The sequence below is a fragment of the Papilio polytes genome, unplaced genomic scaffold, assembly GCF_000836215.1.
Source record: "Papilio polytes unplaced genomic scaffold, Ppol_1.0 DF824169.1, whole genome shotgun sequence".
NCBI lineage: Eukaryota > Metazoa > Arthropoda > Insecta > Lepidoptera > Papilionidae > Papilio > Papilio polytes.
The window spans coordinates 5,175,067-5,196,565 of NW_013525035.1; the positions used below are offsets into that span (position 1 = coordinate 5,175,067).

General features: G+C 33.8%; 1 protein-coding gene across 1 annotated transcript; it reads right to left on the reverse strand.

The window, feature by feature from the left end:
* Positions 1 to 1,873: 1,873 nt before the first annotated feature.
* LOC106111351 (guanine nucleotide-binding protein G(I)/G(S)/G(T) subunit beta-1) lies at positions 1,874 to 20,995 on the reverse strand. The gene is made up of 9 exons (XM_013293392.1): positions 20,759 to 20,995; positions 12,220 to 12,372; positions 10,930 to 11,075; positions 6,378 to 6,548; positions 5,844 to 5,966; positions 4,416 to 4,617; positions 3,465 to 3,681; positions 2,446 to 3,018; positions 1,874 to 1,908 (listed from the first exon to the last, which is right to left on the reverse strand). The coding sequence occupies exons 2-8, from the start codon at positions 12,274 to 12,276 to the stop codon at positions 2,912 to 2,914; spliced, it is 1,023 nt and encodes a 340-aa protein (XP_013148846.1). The 5' UTR covers positions 12,277 to 12,372; positions 20,759 to 20,995; the 3' UTR covers positions 1,874 to 1,908; positions 2,446 to 2,911.
* Between the last annotated feature and the right edge of the window lie 504 nt (positions 20,996 to 21,499).

Consider the following 21,499-nt stretch of genomic DNA (forward strand, 5'->3'; position numbering starts at 1 on the left):
CCCTTACTTTTAGATTAGATGCGTGGTTTGGGTTAACTTGCCCTAGTTTTACGTTTACAAAAACGCTAAATTTGGTGTAAACAGTAATAAAAAGTGGGAGCAAATCGATTGATATGCCTATGCTATAAACGTACAATGAATAGGTCAATTTATTCCTGTCAGAGCGAATTCCCGCGCTGTCATTGAGCATAAAACATGAAAAAAAAAACCTGCATGAACCTTGAACTTCTTGTTAGTCAAATAACCACAGCCCTTGTCATCAAAGATGTTGAACTACCCTCATACTTTCTAGAATTCTCACTTCCCTAATGCATCTTGTGTGCAAGAGATGAAAGTCTTTACAGAATGTCATTTTAGTCGACAAGGTCGAGCGAAACCTATATTTTCATCGATTCGCTATTTAACAGTCAACATTCCAATTGGTTTAGATTACTGAAGATGTTTATCAGACAAATCGTAACCATTTACGTGTATTACTAAATACATCAAAGTAAGCATTCCAGCGTATCCAATGTGCTTTTTTAGTCTGTGTCCCTTAATAATACATCTACATAACCTATCTAAAAGGGCTTAAAACAACGCGATAGCAATAAAGCCGCTACATAAAATATTTTGCGCTTAACGAAACAAATACTGAAATAATTCAAAAACAATTTTAAATAAATTAAGCAACACAATTTCATTTTTGAGTGTAGGAAGTTTTTTCTTACACTCAGACTTATAGCTAATCTTAGTTGTATCTTGGATGAAGTTTGGGCGCGAATTTTAACCCCATTTTTCATGAAGAATGGCTTTACGTTGTATTTTTAAATATATCTCAGTAACGAATAAATTTAAAGTTATCGTAGAGGTACAAAAATGTAGTAAACACTACATAATATAAAACGAAGGTGACACACTTTTAGAAACATAGTCGTTTTGAAAAGAAAACCGCCATTTTTTCAATCGTAGACGCATTTTGGCGCGAAATTATGACATTTGTCTATGGCATTCTCGCGAAATAGACAATTATCTTTGATTCGTTAATTTATGGCCATTTAAATGTGCGTGAATCTTGTGCGATTCGAATTACGAAAAATCATTGTTTTATTTCGAATAATTATCACTTTAATGAAAAATTTGTTACTTTATTTGGCATATAAAAAGTTGCTCATCAACACATCTTCAAGTCGAATACGCAAAAGGGACAGACAGATGACAAGGAGGGCTGTACAAATAAACTGTTTATTAAAAATTGTCAGAATATAAACAACCAAATTTTTACAATACTTCTATTTTGTGTTATATCCTCAATTTGTGCTAAATAATGTAAAATCAAGAATTACACCAATACAGATTTAGGGTTGCCATATGCTCTTAAAACCAAATAGGCCTTTGATGGTATTTTATAATCAAGCGAAGGTAATGGCAACCCTAAGTATTGACAAGTTACAAAACACCTAAAACCGCGTTTTTCATACTATGAAACATCAGAATATTCATACATATATTAATATTTTTGCGCGAATATAACATAATTTCTATTCAATAAAAAAAACATATAAAAACAATTTCTTGCAAATTTTTAAAAAATTTAATACATATTTTACTATTAGTTTTAACACATTCTGCAAGAGTTTAATATTTTGTGCTTAAGAATATAAAAAATCAAGCATTTTTACATCAAACACTTATAGTTGATTAAAAAAAAATATACAAAAAAAAGTTAAAAATCATACAAAATTGATTAGTTTGTGGATTTTCGAGTTTTTTATATAAATAAAAAATTCATAAATCAGCCCTACAGCTCGCGGACATAATGACAGACAAGTTCATATTCAATAAATTATATGTAGGTACATTAATCATAATATTTGGTTCTTTAGTTTTTTTTAATTTTAGATATAGTATGCAGTGCGCTGTGCTCATCTGAAAAGAGTGGAGAAATTATTAAAATTAATAAAAAAACAAATAAAAACCCCAGGTAAGTGATTCAAAAAGCTTTTAAAATAGTACACATAAAATTATTTTATTATAAAAGGCTACTACAAGTTTTTTTTTTTCGATTTTATGGGTTAAGTTATTCAAAACATACTAAATCAGTAGAATCTCGATAAACTCAAACCTCAGTAACTTAAAAACCTCTATAACTTCAAAAAAATATGTCCCCTTCCCATCAGAGCCCAAAACCTCTATAACATAGACCCTTGATAACTTAAAACCTCTATAACTTAAAGTATTTTATGTTTCCCTTGGACTTTAACTTATCGAAGTTCTTCTGTATAATAAACCGGGTAAGGATGGATCTTTTTAACGATTTATACCTAAAACGGCTTACGGATTTTGATAAAATTAGGTATAGCTATAAAAAATACTCTACAAGACCACATAGGAAATCTAATAGGTTGTTTTTTTATTACCGAGCGTGTTTTATGCAATTAGAAAATAATTTAAAATGTAACTCACCAAGTAACAGAAACATTTCGACAGTTCGCGGAGAAGCCTCCAGTGCTAACGCTAATCAATATTTAAATTTAACACGAATAATTACATATATATATTCAGAACATACAACCAGTCACGCCATCCCTCGCTTACCGGTACTAAATGCTTCCATTGTTAAGAGATTATCAACTATTATTAAATAAATAAAGCGAAAATAGGTTCAGTATCCGGATATCGTTTCGGAAACAAGCATACGCTCCCCGACACAATCGCTTTGTGATAAAAAAGCAATTATAATCGGAAATGAGTGGTAACGGAACAAAAATATTCACATAGGATAAAGCGTTTATACGTCCCGCTAACACGCCGCGTAAAAAACTATAGAAATATTAAACAATGCGCGCGATGGCGACGGATTTAAATAAGATATTGCGCCGCCATGTTGTGTTGCGGAGTGCGGGGCGCGGGGCGCGGGGCGGGTGGGGGCTTAGTTCCAGATGCGCAGGAACGAGTCCCAGGAGCCGGTGGCGACCGCCATCCCGTTCTCGGTGACGCCCAGGCACGACACGCGGTTGTCGTGCCCGGCCAGGATACCTGCGCAACAACAAATATAATGTCAAAAACGTACATAATATGCTTTTTTAGATTAAATATAGCTGTTCCCGTGAAAATTATAACTGAATGAATTGAACTAAACTAAAAGCTTTTATATCATGGGGGTGAAGCATGGGACAGCTATTTCCTGTAACAAATCTAAGTAACGTATTTTGTAATCATTTGTAGTGTAGTATAGTGTATTGTAGCGTTATGTAGTGTAGTGTAGTGCAGCGCAGTGTAGTGTAGTGTAGCGATATGTAGTGCAGTTTAGCGTAGTGTAATGTGGTGTATTATAGTGTAGTGTATTGTAGCGTAGCGTAGTGTAGTGAAGTGTAGTGCAGCGCAGTGTAGTGTAGTGTAGCGATATGTAGTGCAGTTTAGCGTTGCGTAATGCGGTGTAGTATAGTGTAGTGGTGAAGTGTAGTTTGGTGTGGTGTGCTCACCGGCGCGCTCGCTCTTCATGGAGTCCCACACGTTGCAGTTGAAGTCGTCGTAGCCGGCGAGCAGCAGGCGGCCCGACTTGCTGAAGGCGACGGACGTGATGCCGCAGATGATGTTGTCGTGCGAGTACATCGCCAGCTCCTGGTCGGCGCGGATGTCGAACATGCGGCACGTCGCGTCGTCGGAGCCGGTCGCGAACGCGAACCCGGACGGGAAGAACTGGATCACATTCAAACTAATTAAACACCTATTACATATTTTCACTATTATCTTGAGAAATTTGAATCGGTGATTATTATTGATGTATAATCTTCAATCTACAACTCTACAGATTTCTATGGTATTTCTGTCTTTTCCTGGTTTCATCAGTCTTTAAGTGATCTGTAATGCTACTTTTTTTTACAATAAAATTGTTTATAAGTATGTTCTTGTATTTTAGTAAACATGTTGTAAACAATCTATAGCAATAAAGGATTTATTATGATAAGTATATTATAGCCGCTGGGGAGAGCAGTTGGGCATTGTCCTATAAGGGGGGAGGAAGACAGTTAACAATGCCTGTAGAGTAGTTCAAGTAAATCTGGGCCGATGTGACGCAGTTATCAGAACACGGCATAAAGAATATAAGACAAGACATAGAGTACAAACATTTTAGGCTATTTTTTTGACGTTGACAGGATGGCGTTAGTGGACTGTCACTATCATTTATTTATTTTGGGCAAGATGACTACAGTAGTCATTTTTTTTACAAAGAATCATGGATTGGTAAGTAATTTGTTCTTGCATCGATTTGTTGAAAAAGACCAAAGATTGGAGAATTTTTGTCAAATTTAAGTTGATAGATTGACATTTTGCACTCCCACAAAATTACCATTAGATATAACTGTAAAAGTTCAGATACTAAGTAATGAATCAAAGTTAATAAAACTCGTGTCTGTGTGTCTGTTGCTTACCGTAACCGCATTGATGTCGCTCTCGTGTCCCGGGAATGTCTGTTTGCACTGACAGTCGCGGACATCCCACAGCTTGGCGGAGGCGTCGCAGGCGCCCGACACGAACGCGCGCTGGTCCGGCGCCAGCGACAGCGACATCACGTCGCCCGTGTGCCCGGTGAACTGGCCGCACTGCTGCCCTGTCTCGATGTCCCACAGCGCGCTGGACAACAATACATAGTACAATCACACTTAAATCCTTTTAACTGTCAAAAGTAAACATATAGTCATTGAAATTCTAACACCATGGATGTGAAAAATAGTAACTTTTCAGGAGAGAGTAAAAACTGCATTTTTTTAATACTATGCTATCACACTGTTTGTGTACACTTAATAGCTGTTTCCGTGCAATTTCATCCGCATTAAATTATGAAAATTTTATTTTATTGTTTACATCTGTCAAATTATCAATTGTAAATGTCAAAATGACATGACATGATGACAACCTTGCTTCCTTGATATTGGCGGCAACTTATAGTCTCTTTCCCACATTAAGGTTTTTATACAAAATATTTACCCCTTAAGTTTAATGGCGTTAAAATATATAGTCTAAAACGTGACACAAGTGTGTTGCTATTTATTAAAAAAAGAATTATTCAAAAATATGGTGTAATTGCTGACATCTTAGGCAACAAAGAAATGTGTGTTTACGCTTTATTATAATAGTATAGATTATAGTTATATATAATATTAAATACGTGTTTCTGATATGATTCTCTAGCGAATGTCAAAATAGCCAGAAGTGCCTAAGGCGGTGTTAGAATTGATACGAGAAAATGTATTTCAACAGCATGTTTTTGAATATTTATTTATTAATAAATGTTTGAAAAGTATACGCTATAAGCTAAATTTTCACATTTATAACTAGAGGGGGTGAGAAGAAAACAAGCTCTACAAAATAGGGACAAAAACAAAAAGCCAATAACAACAGTCAAGTTTGCCATAGTAAAATTCTCAGTCAATAATCTATACTATTATAATAAAGCGTAAACACACACTTCTTTGTTGCCTAAGATGTCAGCAATTACAGCATATTTTTGAATAATTCTATTTTTAATAAAATGCACTACACTTACGTCAAGCTTTAGGCTATATATTTTCACGCCATTAAACTTAGGTGTAAATATTTTGGATAAAAACCCTAAAGTGGGAAAGAGACCATAAGTTGCTGCCAACATCAAGAAAGCAAGATTGCTAAGGTTTGTCATGTCATGTCATTTTGACATTTGCTATTGATATTTCGACAAATGTAAAAAATAAAATAAAATTTTCATAATTTCATGCGGATGAAGACGCACGGGAACAGCTAGTATTAATATTTTATCAATTGACAATGCCATTTATTGTATATTCTATGCTATTTTGTGACTTATTCCGGTGTATACTGACCAGGTCATGTCCCCGGAGCTGGTGAGGATCTGGTTGTCATCGAGGAAGCGGCAGCAGGACAGGTAGCCCGAGTGTCCGGGCAGCTCGCGGGACACGCGCACATTGCCCTCACGAGTCTTCAGGCTACAAAACAAAAAAAAAATGTTAATAAAAATTAAACACATAAAAAAATCTAGTTATACTGTTTATTTTTTTTATAATTCTGATAAATTATCTTTTTACTTGTCATTGTTTCGTGCTATTATAACGCTAAACTTAGGAGGTAAATAAATTGGAAAAAACCCTTAAAAGGAGAGTGGAACCATAAACTACAAGCTTTGGCATCAACGAAGCAATGTGGCCATGGTAATGGTAATTGTTATCCAATCTTTGTGATTTCTGCATTCTAATTTTGACATTTACAATTGAGAATTTAACCAAAGCAAACAATATTTTTTTTTATAATTCCATGCAGAAAAAGCATGGGTACATCGTAAGCTATAAAACTTCAGTTATCTGTGTTTAATTGTTTGAAATATATAGAATAAATTATACCTATAGATGGAGCAGATGTTATCAAGTCCACCACAAGCGACGTAGGAGCCTGAAGGCGCGTAGGCGCAAGTCATGACCCAGGAGGAACGCAGCGGGATGGCATGCACCTTGTTGGTTGTGTGGCTGTCCCACACAATCAGCTTGCCGTCCTGGCTAGCGGACACCAGGTTCCTGCACAAACAAGACAAATAAACTATTAATAAATAAAATATATCTTACTTCTTACTAATATTAAAATGAAAAAGTTTAGATGGATGTTTGTTAGAGTTTGTAGCCTAAACTGCTCAACGGATTTCGATGAAATTTGGTATAGATGTAGAGGATAGTCTGGAAGAACTCATAGGCTACTCACTTTTGTTTTTTTTTTAATTCCACGCGGACGGAGTCGCGGGCGAAATCTAGTAGTATATAAATATAAAACGCGTCAGCCTTGTTCAGTTATGAAATTGTAACGTAAACAGAACGCGAATACGCAGATATCTCGCATCACCTATACCAGACTATTTATAAGATCTGGTACTATTTTATAAGTACTCTCGGAAGTTAACAATACGCTTAAAAGCGTCAGATTTTAGTATCGAGAAACATGTTTCGAAACATTATTAACGATAGCCTAAAGGTTTGGGGTACGGACTAGCGATCTTACGGTCGAGAGTTCGAATCCCTCCATTCGACTCTTGCCGTGAACTAGCACAAGCCTAGAGAGCTTAGTCGGAATTGTTAAAGGAAATATTAGTAAATTAACAAAAATATACTAATGTAATAAAAAAAAAAATTATTGCTATCTCTGTTTTAAAAAAAACGAGAGTAATATTTTGCATACGTTTGCTCAATTCATTGTAAAATAATTGAATGTTACAGAATATTTCTATGTAATGTGAATTTAGACGATTTGGTTAATTTTATAATGATTTTAGTTGATAACATTAAAGGCCTGTCCCACCACTGGCTGAGCTCAGGTAGCTTAAAAATGTCACTGTCAGATAGAGAACCAAAATCCGATATTTCCATCACATATTTTGTTGGATTGTTATCTAACAATTTATTAGAATTGTGGGATAGGCCCTTAAAATTTTTATCCGCAAGTTCTATATGCCTCTTGTTCGGTATAGTCCCAACAGGTTGCCAAATAAAATAGGAAATTAAATCAATAATAAGGAATAACAACGATCTGAACCAACCTTGAGTTACTTTTGATATTGTTTATTTTTATAAAAACGTTTGGATTATCCTAAATTACATTTACTAGTAAAATATACTAATATAATAAAGCGTAAACACACACTACTTTGTGGCGTAGGATATCAGCAATCACAGCATGTTTTTTAATAATTCTTCAATAATAAGCCCTACGCTTATGACAAGCTTTAGGGTATATATTTTTACGCCATTAAACTTGGGGGATAAATAAATTGGAAAAAACCTACATGTGGGAAAGTGACCATAAAATACAAGCTGCCAACATTAAGGAAGCAAGGTTGCTATTACTTGTCATTTTGACATTTGCAAATGAACATTTTACACATGTAAAATATTGCGTATGAAGTCACAAGTGAACAGCTAGTTTTGTCTATAAAATTAAATAAGCAAGTATTCACAGTAATAAATAACTATTTTCAGTTTCACAAGAATAATCCACTAAGTGCCTTTTGTGCTAGAAATATCACACGAATCATTAAAAAGAAGACAGTTCAAATTTAATGAAATTTCAATAAATATGTTATCAAGTCTTTGATAATCATTTATATCCCAACAGCGGGATATAACACACGTCTCTATATTAAATTGTGACGCGGGAAAATTTCAACATACGATATTATCTCTATAATCCTACGAAAAAAAAAACATTTGCAAGTTTAATTGTATATAATAAAAAGACAGATGTCATTTTATAAATGTATTCATGGTAAATTTATTAACAGACTAGTTTAAATTAAATCTATTTTTTTTTTTTATAACATTAGGTGGCAAACGAGCAAGCGAAAACCTGAAACCCAATAATCTTACTAATATTATAAATGCGTAAGTTTAGATGGATGTTTGTTAGAGTTTGTAGCCTAAACGGCTGAACGGATATCGATGTAATTTCGTACAGATGTAGAGGATAGTCTGGAATACATAGGCTACTCACTTTTGCTTTCTTTTAATACCATGCGAACGGAGTCGCGGGCGAAAGCTAGTAATATTATAAAGACGAAAGATTTGTATTTTTGGATGGTTGCATGTATTGAAATAACTCAACAACTACTGGGTCGATTTTAAAAATTCTTTAACGGTTAAATAGCTACATTATCAGTGAGTAACATAGGCTACATTTTTATTATTTTTTAATTTCACACCGGCGAAGTCGCGAGCAACAACTTGTATTTTACAATTTCACGGGATTTGTATTTTTGGATGGTAGCATGTATTGAAATAACTCAAAAACTACTGGGTCGATTTTAAAAATCATTTAACCATTATGAAGCTGCAGTATCACTGAGTAACAAAGTTTATTTTTTTACTATTTAGTGATATGTTGAAGTCGGGAGCTACAGATTTAACGAAAGACTACCCTTGACGAGACAATTTTCTAGCCTTTTTTAATTATTTATGTAACACTGTTCCACCTGAATGTTAAAATAAGACTTTTGTACTAAGCTATTTAATTTCTTGTAACAGAAAGTGCACACTCATTGCCGACCCGCGTGCTAACAGACGGAAGTAACCAATCACAGATAAATCAAAACAAATCATTGAATTCCGATTTAAAAGGGAACTTGTTACATTTTCTATGAATTTAAAATTTAGATATAAAAGTTCGAATTACATTGGAACATTTATTATTATTATTTATTTGGAGTATTTATATTGATTATGCATTTTAATAATTGTGATTTCTTAAAAAGGCTAAATAGTTTAGATACTTAATATTATATTTTGTATGTTTTGTATTTTGTACTTTGTATTTTTTGTATTTTTTGCATTGTTTAACTTTCTGGTTTTCTATTGTTTATCCGCGTATTAACATTTTTGTAACATACTTCTATTAGTGGAGACCTGTTATTGGCTGTATTCTTTAACTACCACTATACCTACTTTGTTGTATTAGCTGTTGGTCTTCCATGAAAATAAATAAATAAATAAATAAATAAATATAAAGTGGGAAGATTTGTTGTATGTTAGAACCGATTTTAAAAATTCTTACAACATAAGAAAGGTTATCATATGCTATATCCTTGTTTTCACACATACGAAGTCGTGAGCAAAACCTAGTTTGTTATAATCATACTAATATAAATGCGAAAGTTTAGATGGATAGATGGGCATAAACGGATTAATGCATTTCGATGAAATTTGGTATATATGTAGAGGATAGTCTGAAAGAACACAGGCACATTATTTCGACTCTGAGTTGCGGGGGAAAGCTAGTTTCAAATATATCATGAATTCATGTATACATAGTGTCAATGTTTAAAGAAACTATTCAACGTCTTGATGCTAAAAGCAAAGCTTTCTTGAGAAAGGGATGAGGTAAAGTCAGTATTAAATTTATAAGAAGTCTGTCTTTACGTTTTGTATAGAACATTACAATACGAAGAACTAATATCAGTTCAATTCTCGTTACGTGTGTTTACATTACACAAGTGTACCACGTTCGAACTGAAGTATATTTTTAGTGGCCCATTTTCTATATAAACAAATGTCGACCGGCGCTAGGTTAGACTGATCGATATCCGAAAGTGATGAATTTCAGGTGAAACACCTTGTTATCGATGCAAACAGAATATACTGGAAAGCATAAACTTGTATTTCATCAATAGACTTTGTTTTCTTTTCAAAAAGTAGCAAAATCTGGTATAGTTCTGTATTTTTAGTTACCAATGAGATCTAGCCTTATACTTAAGCAAGTAGATAACCCACTTGGCATTATTTCCAACCGTCACCACGCTCTGTTCCCACGTGAGAATAAAAAGTTTCATCCGTCACCTTTTAGTCCTACTATCACCAATAAAATGACAGATGGAACAGTTATAAAATAAAATATGTTCTAACCGTCCCTTCGTCGCTAAAGGTGAGACGGATAACTCTTTATTCTCATCTGTTCCCACGCGGGGACAGAGCGGGGTGACGGTTGGGAATAATCCCCCATTTGTATGCAAGCTACTAGCACGTGCTAGGTATAGATGGGTGTAAACACTAACTGGTACATCAGTACCTAAAATGCAAATAACTATGCACGAAATTTACGATGACGATAACACGACGCCTTGTCTGACACATCTCATCATGTGCCTACTACCTTAAATTTCACAATTACTCGATTTATATGGACATGACAATACTCGAATGGTAGGGCACACCTTAGACTAAACTATCGCACAACTGTTTAATCGCGCTTTGATTCCTATGAGTTTATATGAGCACACTACTCGATTATTAGTTGTGCGACTAAACAGTTGAATAGCGAAACAATCGACAATCGCACAACAGTTATGCGTTATTTTAGTACAAAGTGTGGCCGCTGTAAAAATCAAACCCATGAATATTCTAACTTCTAGTGGTTATTTACCTGGAGTCGCTTCCCCAATGCATAGCATATATCTTAGCGAGGTGACCGCGCAGGGTCCGTCGCGTACGCATCTGGATACGGCCGATGGGCTCCAGGTTGGCAGTCGCCTGCGCGAGCGACGTGTCGCACGCCGCCTTCCGCGCATCCTGACAATACAAGTCATATAAAGGTCATACAACCTGTGAAAGTCTACTAATCAATCGGTAACACACATCGGTTATTCCACTCAGGTGCGAGAAAGGAAGTAGGAAGGTAACCGAGGAAATTATTTCATAATACAATAATCCACAGCCGTCACAGATTTAACTAAAATAAATAACCCGCAAGCATTTGTAGGTAAATAATTTTACATTATTACCAACGATGCTAATTTACTTTGGAAAATAAAACAGTTATCAAGGTTATGTTTTTAAAAGAGCTATATGTGGGTTTAAGACGTCCTTTACTATTTACACAAGGGTAGAACATTGAGCCAGAGCAGTTAGACAGCACAGTATTGCTATTGTCAGAATGTTAACGTTTCCTCAAAAAAGTGTACTCTTGGTGTATCAATATCAATTGTTCTATCCTACTAGCCTCCATCTTAATACTGTCTACGTGTAAAAGCATCAGTTACGCTGTTATTTATACTGTTTTAATAGTAGGGTAGCCGAAGCGGGGTTTTCGGGATTTACTAAAGCGCGGCAGATTAATATATAGGGGTATACTTTGTACCCGGCTAAGTACCTCCACAAAACATGAAGACCATATATAAGGCCGCCCGTGAAGGATACAGGATCAGATTAAGGTGAACCGTTTTTCTAATTTTTGTTTGTCATATCAGGCGAATCCCTCTAGATAATCGTCAGATTATGAGACAGTACGTGTAGAACATAAAGATGAACCACATATATCTTAATCTGACGCGCTTGAGTATTTCAATGCGTTTTTTTTTGCACATTGTGAAAATGGCCGCGAGTTTACGTCCCATCGAAATCGTTAGATTAGTGAATCAGAGCTTTTTTTTCATTTCAACCATTATATACAACCATCCGCATCATGCTAACGATCAGATTAACATACGTTAATTACTTTAATAAAATTGGATTATATCCATGCAACAGTTTTTTTTTTACTTATTTAAAAATCTATATCCGCTTCCCCCACCGATGTAAAGATATATATCACATAACATTTTTTTCTTCTTATCATATAAGCTTTGCATCCCAATAAGTATCTACGATGCTCTAATAAATCCCCTTTTAGTATCGTCGGCTCCCCTACTATAATGTATACTATGTGTATACTCACTCGTATCGCATTCTTAAGGGTCTCCGCCTCCTGGCGCAGGCTGTCAAGTTCGTTCATGGCTGCTACGCGCTATGCCACACTCCGTTTGCCACACGCGTTGCCACACGCGCTCACACACCACCACGAGACCACAGCCGCGCAAACACCACACAACTGGAGACAAAGAAAATACTATAATTAATGAGAAATTTCAATTAACATTTAAAACATCGGTAATTAAAATTACCAGAGTGTGAGACAAGTGATTTGGTAAACAACTCTATCAAAGTTTCTTATTCTCTGTCATAGGGATCTTGTTAAAAAGACCCAAATACAAATAATGAAGTGAGAACAGGCTAGCGTATTCTATAACATTTTCGACATTGAGTTATTACTTGAGGGGACACAGGAAATGGTTACCAGCTTATAGTTTAAAAGCTACATCATCCGTTCAGTTGACAAATAAGTTTGACCACAAGTCAGTTCCGCGTACTTGAGATAAACTCAAGTCAGCGCATCGGTCGAGCACGCGATTTCTAAACGCTTCGCAAACAATAGCGGTACAATTATTTTATGCGAGTTTTCCGCTATGTTTATTGCGGATTGACGCACACAACTGTCTATGACATTGTTAAACGGTTTATAAGATACTAGCTGTTGCTTGCGACTTCGTCCCCGTGAGATAAAATAAGATATAACCTATGTTACTCACAGATTAATTACCTTTCTAATGGTGAAAGCATTTTCGTAATCGGCTCAGCAGTTATTGAGTTATATCAATACATACAAAAATACAAATCTTTCCCCTTTATGACATTATAATAGACATGTCTCGAGCCAAATTTTACAGTCAAAAGACATCAATTTCTTTTTAAAACTAATAGTAAACAATCAACCAGAATATATGCAGTATTTAAACAGAATTCAACGTAATCGCTGAAATACTATTTCTAATTGGTAATTCAGCTTACCCCACAACAGTTAAGTCGTGCAGTCTACTGAGGTCATCAACCAGGTTATAAATACGGGCGAGCTTGAAGGCTATCTAATGGTGTGTTTACAGGCAGGTGCATCGCCTTTTGAAGCCGTTGCGTCATACTATTGTGTTCTATTTGGGGAAGCGAAAAGGGACAGTGTAAAACATCCCTTACGTCTTGTTTGTGTAAAATTTATAAATTATGTAAATAAAAAAAACCATGTCTGTAATGTTGAAGGTGTTAGGAAAGGCCTGTCCAACAGTGGGCAGATAAAGTAAAATATTTAAACAATTGTTTAATTCAGGTAGAGACAGAAAATGGTTTATTCAAGAATTAAGTTTATTAATGCAACATTCTGTTAAGGTTTTGGTCCGAAAATTAATTGAATCTACAACTGATAAATAAAATTAAGACAAAAGATTGTATAAGGGTGAAAATAATAGGATAATACGAATAAAACAAAATCCATTATTTTAATTCTTATGTTAACAGCAAACACAATAGACTAAGAAAGATGTTTTACATGTATATTTGCTAATTGTGACTGACTGGACTGATTTTGACGATTTCCACGGAATTATCAGAGGTAGTCAAATCAGAGGATGTTAATTTTTTTTAAAAAGTTATTTAAGTACATTTTACTTGATGTGGATTAAAATTTTGTTCCATATCCACCGAGCCATGGTACTATTGAGACATTGTCAGTTAGTAAAGCGCTTACGTAACCTGTCCGGGTGTCAGTCTGTGCGTCAATTTAGAGTCACTTTACACCTGCGTCTTACAAACCACTTAGCATAGGAATATGTTACAGAAACAATAGATATATTGAAATGAACGGACACGCGTCTTTAAATGTTTAGTAAAACTGGACATTCATTGTTTATTTACGGCCAAATATTGAAACGAATTTGACGTGGTTACATTTTTATGCAATTTGAAGAAGTGTGGTTTTAACATTAAAATACGTGACACATTTAAATGTTGCTTTAGTTGTAACAGATGTCATTTCGCAAGCTTTTTTTAAGTTGATTTTGAATTTTGTTATTGAAATACAATAATCTAAGTTATAACAGTAATCGAGGTAGACTATTAAAAATTACTAAACCCCTAAAAACCTGACCTTTGGAAATACCTAATTTGAAATATTATTCCTTGTTAGTTCAAACACGCAAATCTAGAGTAGGGACTTGAAAATTGACGTACGACCTCAGTCCGTTTGTGGATTGAAACAGTTGCCATGGCAGGGGGAATACCCGCCCGTACATATGGGATTAAAAATTATCTTCGTCATACCGAAATTCAAGTAAAACTTCAATTTTTCATAGACTTTACAAAATAGACAGATACTCTATAAAACTAACATACTTATATAGACAACATAATAGACAGGCCATATTAAAATTAAAACTTCACACAGTTGTTAATATCGGAAGTCGGTTGGGGTGCGTCTCCGCATGACAATTTACTTCTTGTGAGTCATGCACGTCATCAAATTGACACCCAAACACTTCTAATTCTGAGTAACAGTAGAAATGTGCAGGATAAGGGGAAATTTAATACATTTGAGTACAAAAACAGGTTAGATGCAGACCATAAAAGTGTGCAATGATTTACTATCGACAAATAACAGATTATGTACTATATTTGACACTAAACACGCCAATGGTTTCGAGTAAAGACTAGCGATCTTACGGACGAGGATTCGATTCCCGCCATTCGACTATTGTGAACTATATCCCAGCACAAGCCTAGATCTTAGTTGGAGAGGTTAAGGAAATATTAGTAAACTAGCTGTTCCCATGCGGTTTCACCCGCATGAACTTATAAAAACTTTATTTTATTGTTTACATATGTCAAATTATCAATTACAAATGTCAAAATGACATGACATGATGACAACCTTGCTTCTTTGATGTTGGCAGCAACTTATAGTCTCAAGTTTAATGGCGTTAAAATATATAGCCCAAAGCGTGACGCAAGTGTAGGGACAAGAGTTATGCAAAGCATTGTATGTGGCCATTAGCCGATTTATAGGTGAGTAAAGACCCAAGTTTGTTCTGGCTGCCTTAGTGACAAAAGGGTGATATTTTTTGTGTCGCGGTAGCCTTTTAATTAAAAAGTGTTTTTAAAAATTATGTTGTAATTACTGACATCTTAGGCAACAAAGAAGTGTGTGTTTACGCTTTATTATAATAGTATATATTAACAAAATCTACTAAAAATAAAAAAAACAACTTTGAAAATTGTCTAGACCACTTAGAGACGCTGCTATCGGTTGAGTCCGTCAGAAAATATATATACTACTAACTGTTGGCGACTTCGCCCGCGTGCTATTAAAAAAAATAGTAAAAACACAGCCTAGGTTCCTGATAACGTAGCTTTTAATGGTGCAAGAATATTTGAAATTGGTCTAGTAGTTTTTGAGTTATTTCAATACATACAAAAATCTAAAAATACAAATAGTTCCTTTTTATAATATTAGTTTGGATATAGGGCGCTAGTTACGTATGTTAATGTAGTTTAACTTGCCCACCGCGTCACATAAGTCGTCGATAACAATATTATTACTATAAAAAAACATTTATAGTCTTAATGAGATCAGCTGTTAAATAGTTAATAATAACGTCACATCGATAACACTAATCATATTATTTCTGTTTCTTAAAGTACATGTTTTAGTAATATTATTTCATATTTATACATTTAATTTATTAATGATTTATGAAATCAAATATGAAAACAAACCACATTTGGAATTAACCAAATTGTAAACATACGTTTCTATAAAAATTCAGTACTTATAGTTTACAAATTCTCTCTAAAATATCATTTTGTATAAATCGTGAGGTAAAAACCTTGTAAAATATTTCAAACGGAGTACAATTTTCACAATAAATAGCACGTCAATAGTTAAAATAACATAAATCATTGCGTTAGCAGAGAAATCTATAAAAGTGAGTAAACGTCATTTCAAATGTGTTACACGGTGTCGGTTCACAAATAAACATTGCGATTTTCCTGTAAAGTGGGTGGTTTACTGTACTTACAAGAAACCTATGCCTGGTTCACATTACATTGGGAGGCTAATACCACTCAAAATCGGCGCTGGCATACACCTATTACGTCAAAACTTACTGGCGCTAGTGAAACTTGAGTTATCTATAAAAACGATCATCCATACCTTTTGTATATTTTCAACTGACAACAATGCCAACATGATTTTGCTGAGTCATCGTTACATTTATCCTAGGTTAAAGTTCAAAGCTCAAATCAGCTGATTCCCCGCCAAATGTTACTCACATTTGTCAATAATAAAATAATCTATCATACTAATATTATAAATGCGAACGCTTAGATGCATGTTTATTAGTTTGTAACCTAAATGGTTGAATGAATCTGTGTGAAATTTGGCATAGATGTAGAACATAGTCTGGAAGAACACAAAAGTTACTTGCTTCTGTTTTCTTTTAATTCCACGCAGACGAAGTCGCGGGCGAAAACTAGTACATCTATAATTAAAATATCGAACTAAAAACTACAATCCAAATAGCTTCCGCAAATCTTATCTTCTATCATATTCTTTAAAATCTACTAAACTACAATACAATTAATCTTTTTAATATGATTAGGTGAATTTAATCAAAGACAGCCGCTATTGAGGGCGGCGCGACAAAGGCGCCACAGCCCTAGCCAAGTCACTTGAAAATATAATTAATTGATATAACAATAGAATTATTCTACAATCAATAGATAAGATCCTATTAGGAAGCAAAAAGGTTACAATGTTTATTTATTTTTTATTTATTTATTTATTCACATAAGTATACACAACAGCTAATTTAATCACACAATTACATAGGAAAATAGAACAAGTATACACAAAACAGATAAATTAGCCAACAGGTGCATAACTACATTGTAAGAAACTATTTATTGAGGTTAATTTTTCTAAGTAAGTACATAAATTATAAAGCGCTAAACAAGATCATGTTATGAAGAAAGAATTGCATGTGACTCTTTATCTTAGAGAACCAATGCCCACTACATACAGTTCTAACTGACAGTTTTAATAGAACACAAACTGATCAATTCAAACTTTATGTGTGCATGGAAAGCTATAACTGAACAATTCAAGCGACAAAATTAAATGTCTGCAGAGAGCTTAAATATAAATGTGTCAAACCTTCTGTCTCTGTCTACCCCACACAATTACATGCACTTGTATATAAATGACTGCATCACAACAGCAATGTGACATTATGTACCAGTATGTCAATAAGGAAGTGTTACGCGGGGAGCCCTGTTCCATATATATAATGGCTTTGACAATTTTAGGACATTCAACCTTGCAGACAAACTGTCAACTGCTCTACTGTCTATCATATTAATATTAAAAATCGGAGAGTTTTGATGACAAGTTGTTCCTTGGTAGATTTTTTAGTTGTTCATCACACAGGACACTTTTGAATTAAGGGTTAGAAGAATCTCTAAAACAGCAAACTGATGAAATTTGGTACATATGTATAACATAATCTGGAAGAAGACACAAGCTACTTCTTTTTTTCTAATTTAGCACAGAGTTGCGGGTAAACTAGTTAGACTATAATATTGTTTTGAGTATATCATATAGATAAATGAAATTGTAGAACTGACTGTAAAGTAGGTGTGTTAATATAAATGTTGCAAGTGTAATAAACTATACAGTACATATAGAGATATAGATGAAAAATAATTCTTGTATAACTCAAAACAATAAAATTAAAAACCTTATATTTCTTCTATCACACTTTAAATAGCGCACACAACAGAAACTACATTTATACATGTAAGAGCCTTTAAACCATGCTTGAATTCCATTAAAATATGCCATCTGTTATATTGTAAATACGGCTTAGACAGCATAGTTCTTAAAATTTCATTTCAATGAGCTGTTATCCATTTATGCATACATCAAACCACTTAACTGGCCAATTTACTTAAATTGACAAATAGGCTTAATTAAATCTACTCTAAGAGATAATTAATCTGAAATTCCAAATCAATGTAAAACAGAATTGTTGTCACAAAACAAGCCAGTTCATTATTTGATGCATAGACAGATAGGCATGCATGTTTGCATTCATATGAAACATTCTGCTTTCTCATGAAAAATTATTAAAACAACAAGCATTTGTTTATAATTCTGTTATGATATGAACATAATCAAGTGTAAATAACATTGAAAATATTTTATAGGCAAATCATATCTACTGCTGATGGAATTTTCAAATATTTTTTCCGCTAGCAACAAAAACAACCTGAAAAATCTAAATAGATTTACTGAACCAATGACTAATATTAATTCATTTTTTTTTATATTTCTTTATTTATTATAGTTTATTGTACTTCTTTACATAGTTATTAAAAACAAATGCTTTAATTTTAAAACATCTTCACTCAGATAGATTTCTAAGTAAACCTCATCTAGATTTATCCATCTATTGAATAAAACAAGGGTATATCGTAAATATAGTAAAAAATCCTTGAATGCATAATACATTATACAAATGTAAACACATTTTTCTATGCCACATTACCATTCTATTTGTCGAACCTTCATAGCTAGAGTTATAATTCAGTAATTTATTCAATTTCTTTAACAAAACAGCTAATAATAAAATCAAGTTGGTAATTCATATTTCAGGTGTGCCAGTTGTTTCTCCTTCTCTCTCTCTAGTCAAAACGTATGTGATGACAAAATTGAGAAATGTATAACATAACTGACAGTTACATTGCCTACTTACATATTGACATGTGAAAGACCATTTATGTCAACCACCATTTTAGGCGATATTGACAAATGTATATATTTAAAATCAGTGAATTTTAAATATGAAATAAATACGGAAATATGCCGTATTACAGTAATTTTAATCTAGAATTGGTCTAGAAATCGTTCAATTGAAATTATCTTCGGGATGTGCCTATATTTTCTTTTCTAAAAATTAAAACTTTAAATGGCTCTCCCGAACATTTATCCTAATGGTGCTTAAAACAAATAGCCTTTCACCCATCTATATGTTTTAACTTATAGTCCGACAGGGACATAGGACTATGAATACCAGCTTACTAGCATTCTCTTGTCAAAAAAGTACCACAAGAGGGTTTTTGTACTGACGTCATCTTGTCTTTATTTTCTATCATCTTGCTAATATTATAAATGCGAAAGTTTAGATGGATGGATGGATGTTTGTTAGAGTTTGTAGCCTAAACGGCTGAACAGATCATGATGAAATTTGGCTCAGACATAGAGGATAGCCTGGAAGACCACATAGACTGCCCACTTTTGTTTTTTTTTTTTCGACAGAAGCTATTTTCTATAAATGCAGATTTGATATACTTTCTGATAGAAACTATGATGGTAGCACCTTCCTTACCAGAGATCCTGCATTGACTTTATAGTCAGTTTTAACAGATGTAACCAGCTTATTAGGATTTCAACTCTCGACACACCTGTCATACAATACAATACAGTTGTCTTTAAAGTAGAAGAGAGAAGATAGAAATATTTTTAATACAGATTAACAGTAGAAACTTACCTTAATGTGTGACATTGTAATAAAATCTAAATCTGCAATACATTTGGTCTGGTAACAGCAAAGCTGAGCCCTTTTGTTAGTACTTTAATAATTTTTGGCTAATGGGTTAATATAATTTTTTTTGTGAACAAAACTAAAATGGCACATTTAAACTACATCTATATGTAATGCTAAAAGCTAAAGTGAACTTATGGAGGTTTTATAACACAATATATCATATATGATACTATACAGATGTATAGAACAAAATTCACAAAATCCTATGAAGTTATATTTCAATATCATACAAACTTATTCCTACACTTAAGAAAACATCATATATCGTAATTAAAGACATTTGATTAAAACAAGTTACAAGCTACGAGAGAACGATGTAAAAAATCGATAAGTATGAAGTGATTCAATTATTAACTCTCGTAAATACTGGCAACGAAATTCAAAACCGTAATGTTGTAAATACTATATCGAACAAAATAATCAATTACATAAGTTAAAATACAAATAAATCCGCCTGGATTGCAAGTACAAACGAGACATCGCCCTTTATACATAGAAGGAAAAATACTTCAAAATACATACTTATGTTAAATCCGACTAAGAATTGTTGTCGCCAATAACGACAAAAGCTAATTTCACAATGCGAATAGTAACAGAGACCCAGCCTTTAAATTTTCACATATTACCTATAGGTATAGGTACCCAATAGTACTATGTCCAATTTACGTCAAATAAGGACACACTTCCAATCTTTTGTAGAATAAACACCTTTTAAACCATCAGAAATGATAATGAAGCTTTTACAAATCGATTGATCGTAGCAATACAATTTTTCAATAATGGGTGTACCACGCATTCACCGGGCGACAACCATTTCCCGAAACCGATTGCTTATTCATTTTCACACGTCACGCCCTTAATTTAGTTATAAACTCGATTTAGATGGAAATTTAACTTGGAAATCAGATAAAACGTATAGTATGAGTGATGGAATATTAAGGAACTTACCCCACAATCAGCAGTATCTTCGACTATTCCAGCAGCAGTCCTGTGGCGCTTCAAATACCACTATTACAACAGGATTCTATTTTTTTGGCACATTTTGTCTTTTTTTAAACGTCACTACACTGAACCAAGAATTATTCACAAGTTTTTAACACGGACAAATCCACCATTTAGTATTTCATACACCCTGGAGCTCGATCCTTTTCACGGCCATTTGCAAATTGCGTCAAAGTTCCTGGGACGTGATTGGTGGGTTCTGCGCTAGTGTAGTTTGAGTCGGGAGCGCAGTCTAGTGGCTGAATTGGGTACTAGAATTTGTTGATGGTCAAAATTCAACTCTTTTCCCAGGGAATATGAGACATTTAAAGGTTTACTGAACTCACTTACAACGTTTCAGACAAAGTGAAATTGGGTGCGGTAATATCACTTTGAGAACCCCGTAGCGTGACGTCAAACTGGGCGTGAGATACAAAAGGCGGGTTACTTAAAATTTCTATAAAATTGCATTTATATTGCAATCATTCTCGCACGGATTTATGAAATAATCTTTTACATGAAAAAAAAGTAAACAATTTACGTTATTAGAAGAATAGAAGAAACACAGAAGAAAGTTTGGCCTTTCAAAATTCCAACTTATATTCAAAATGAGATAAAAAAAGATAAAATGGGTGGCAAATACAACCTAAAGTAAAACAAAGGTAAATTAAGTGTATTTGTATTGTTGAAGAAATAAGAAGATTGCAT

Coding starts and splice junctions, on each gene's coding strand:
- LOC106111351 (XM_013293392.1), bottom strand. CDS start 12,276: ATGAACGAACTTGACAGCCTGCGCCAGGAGGCGGAGACCCTTAAGAAT. Junction 4,618..5,843: donor AGCTCCGGGGACATGACCTG/GTCAGTATACAC, acceptor ATTGTTGTCCAG/CGCGCTGTGGGACATCGAGA. Junction 3,682..4,415: donor GCGACATCAATGCGGTTACG/GTAAGCAACAGA, acceptor AATGTGATCCAG/TTCTTCCCGTCCGGGTTCGC.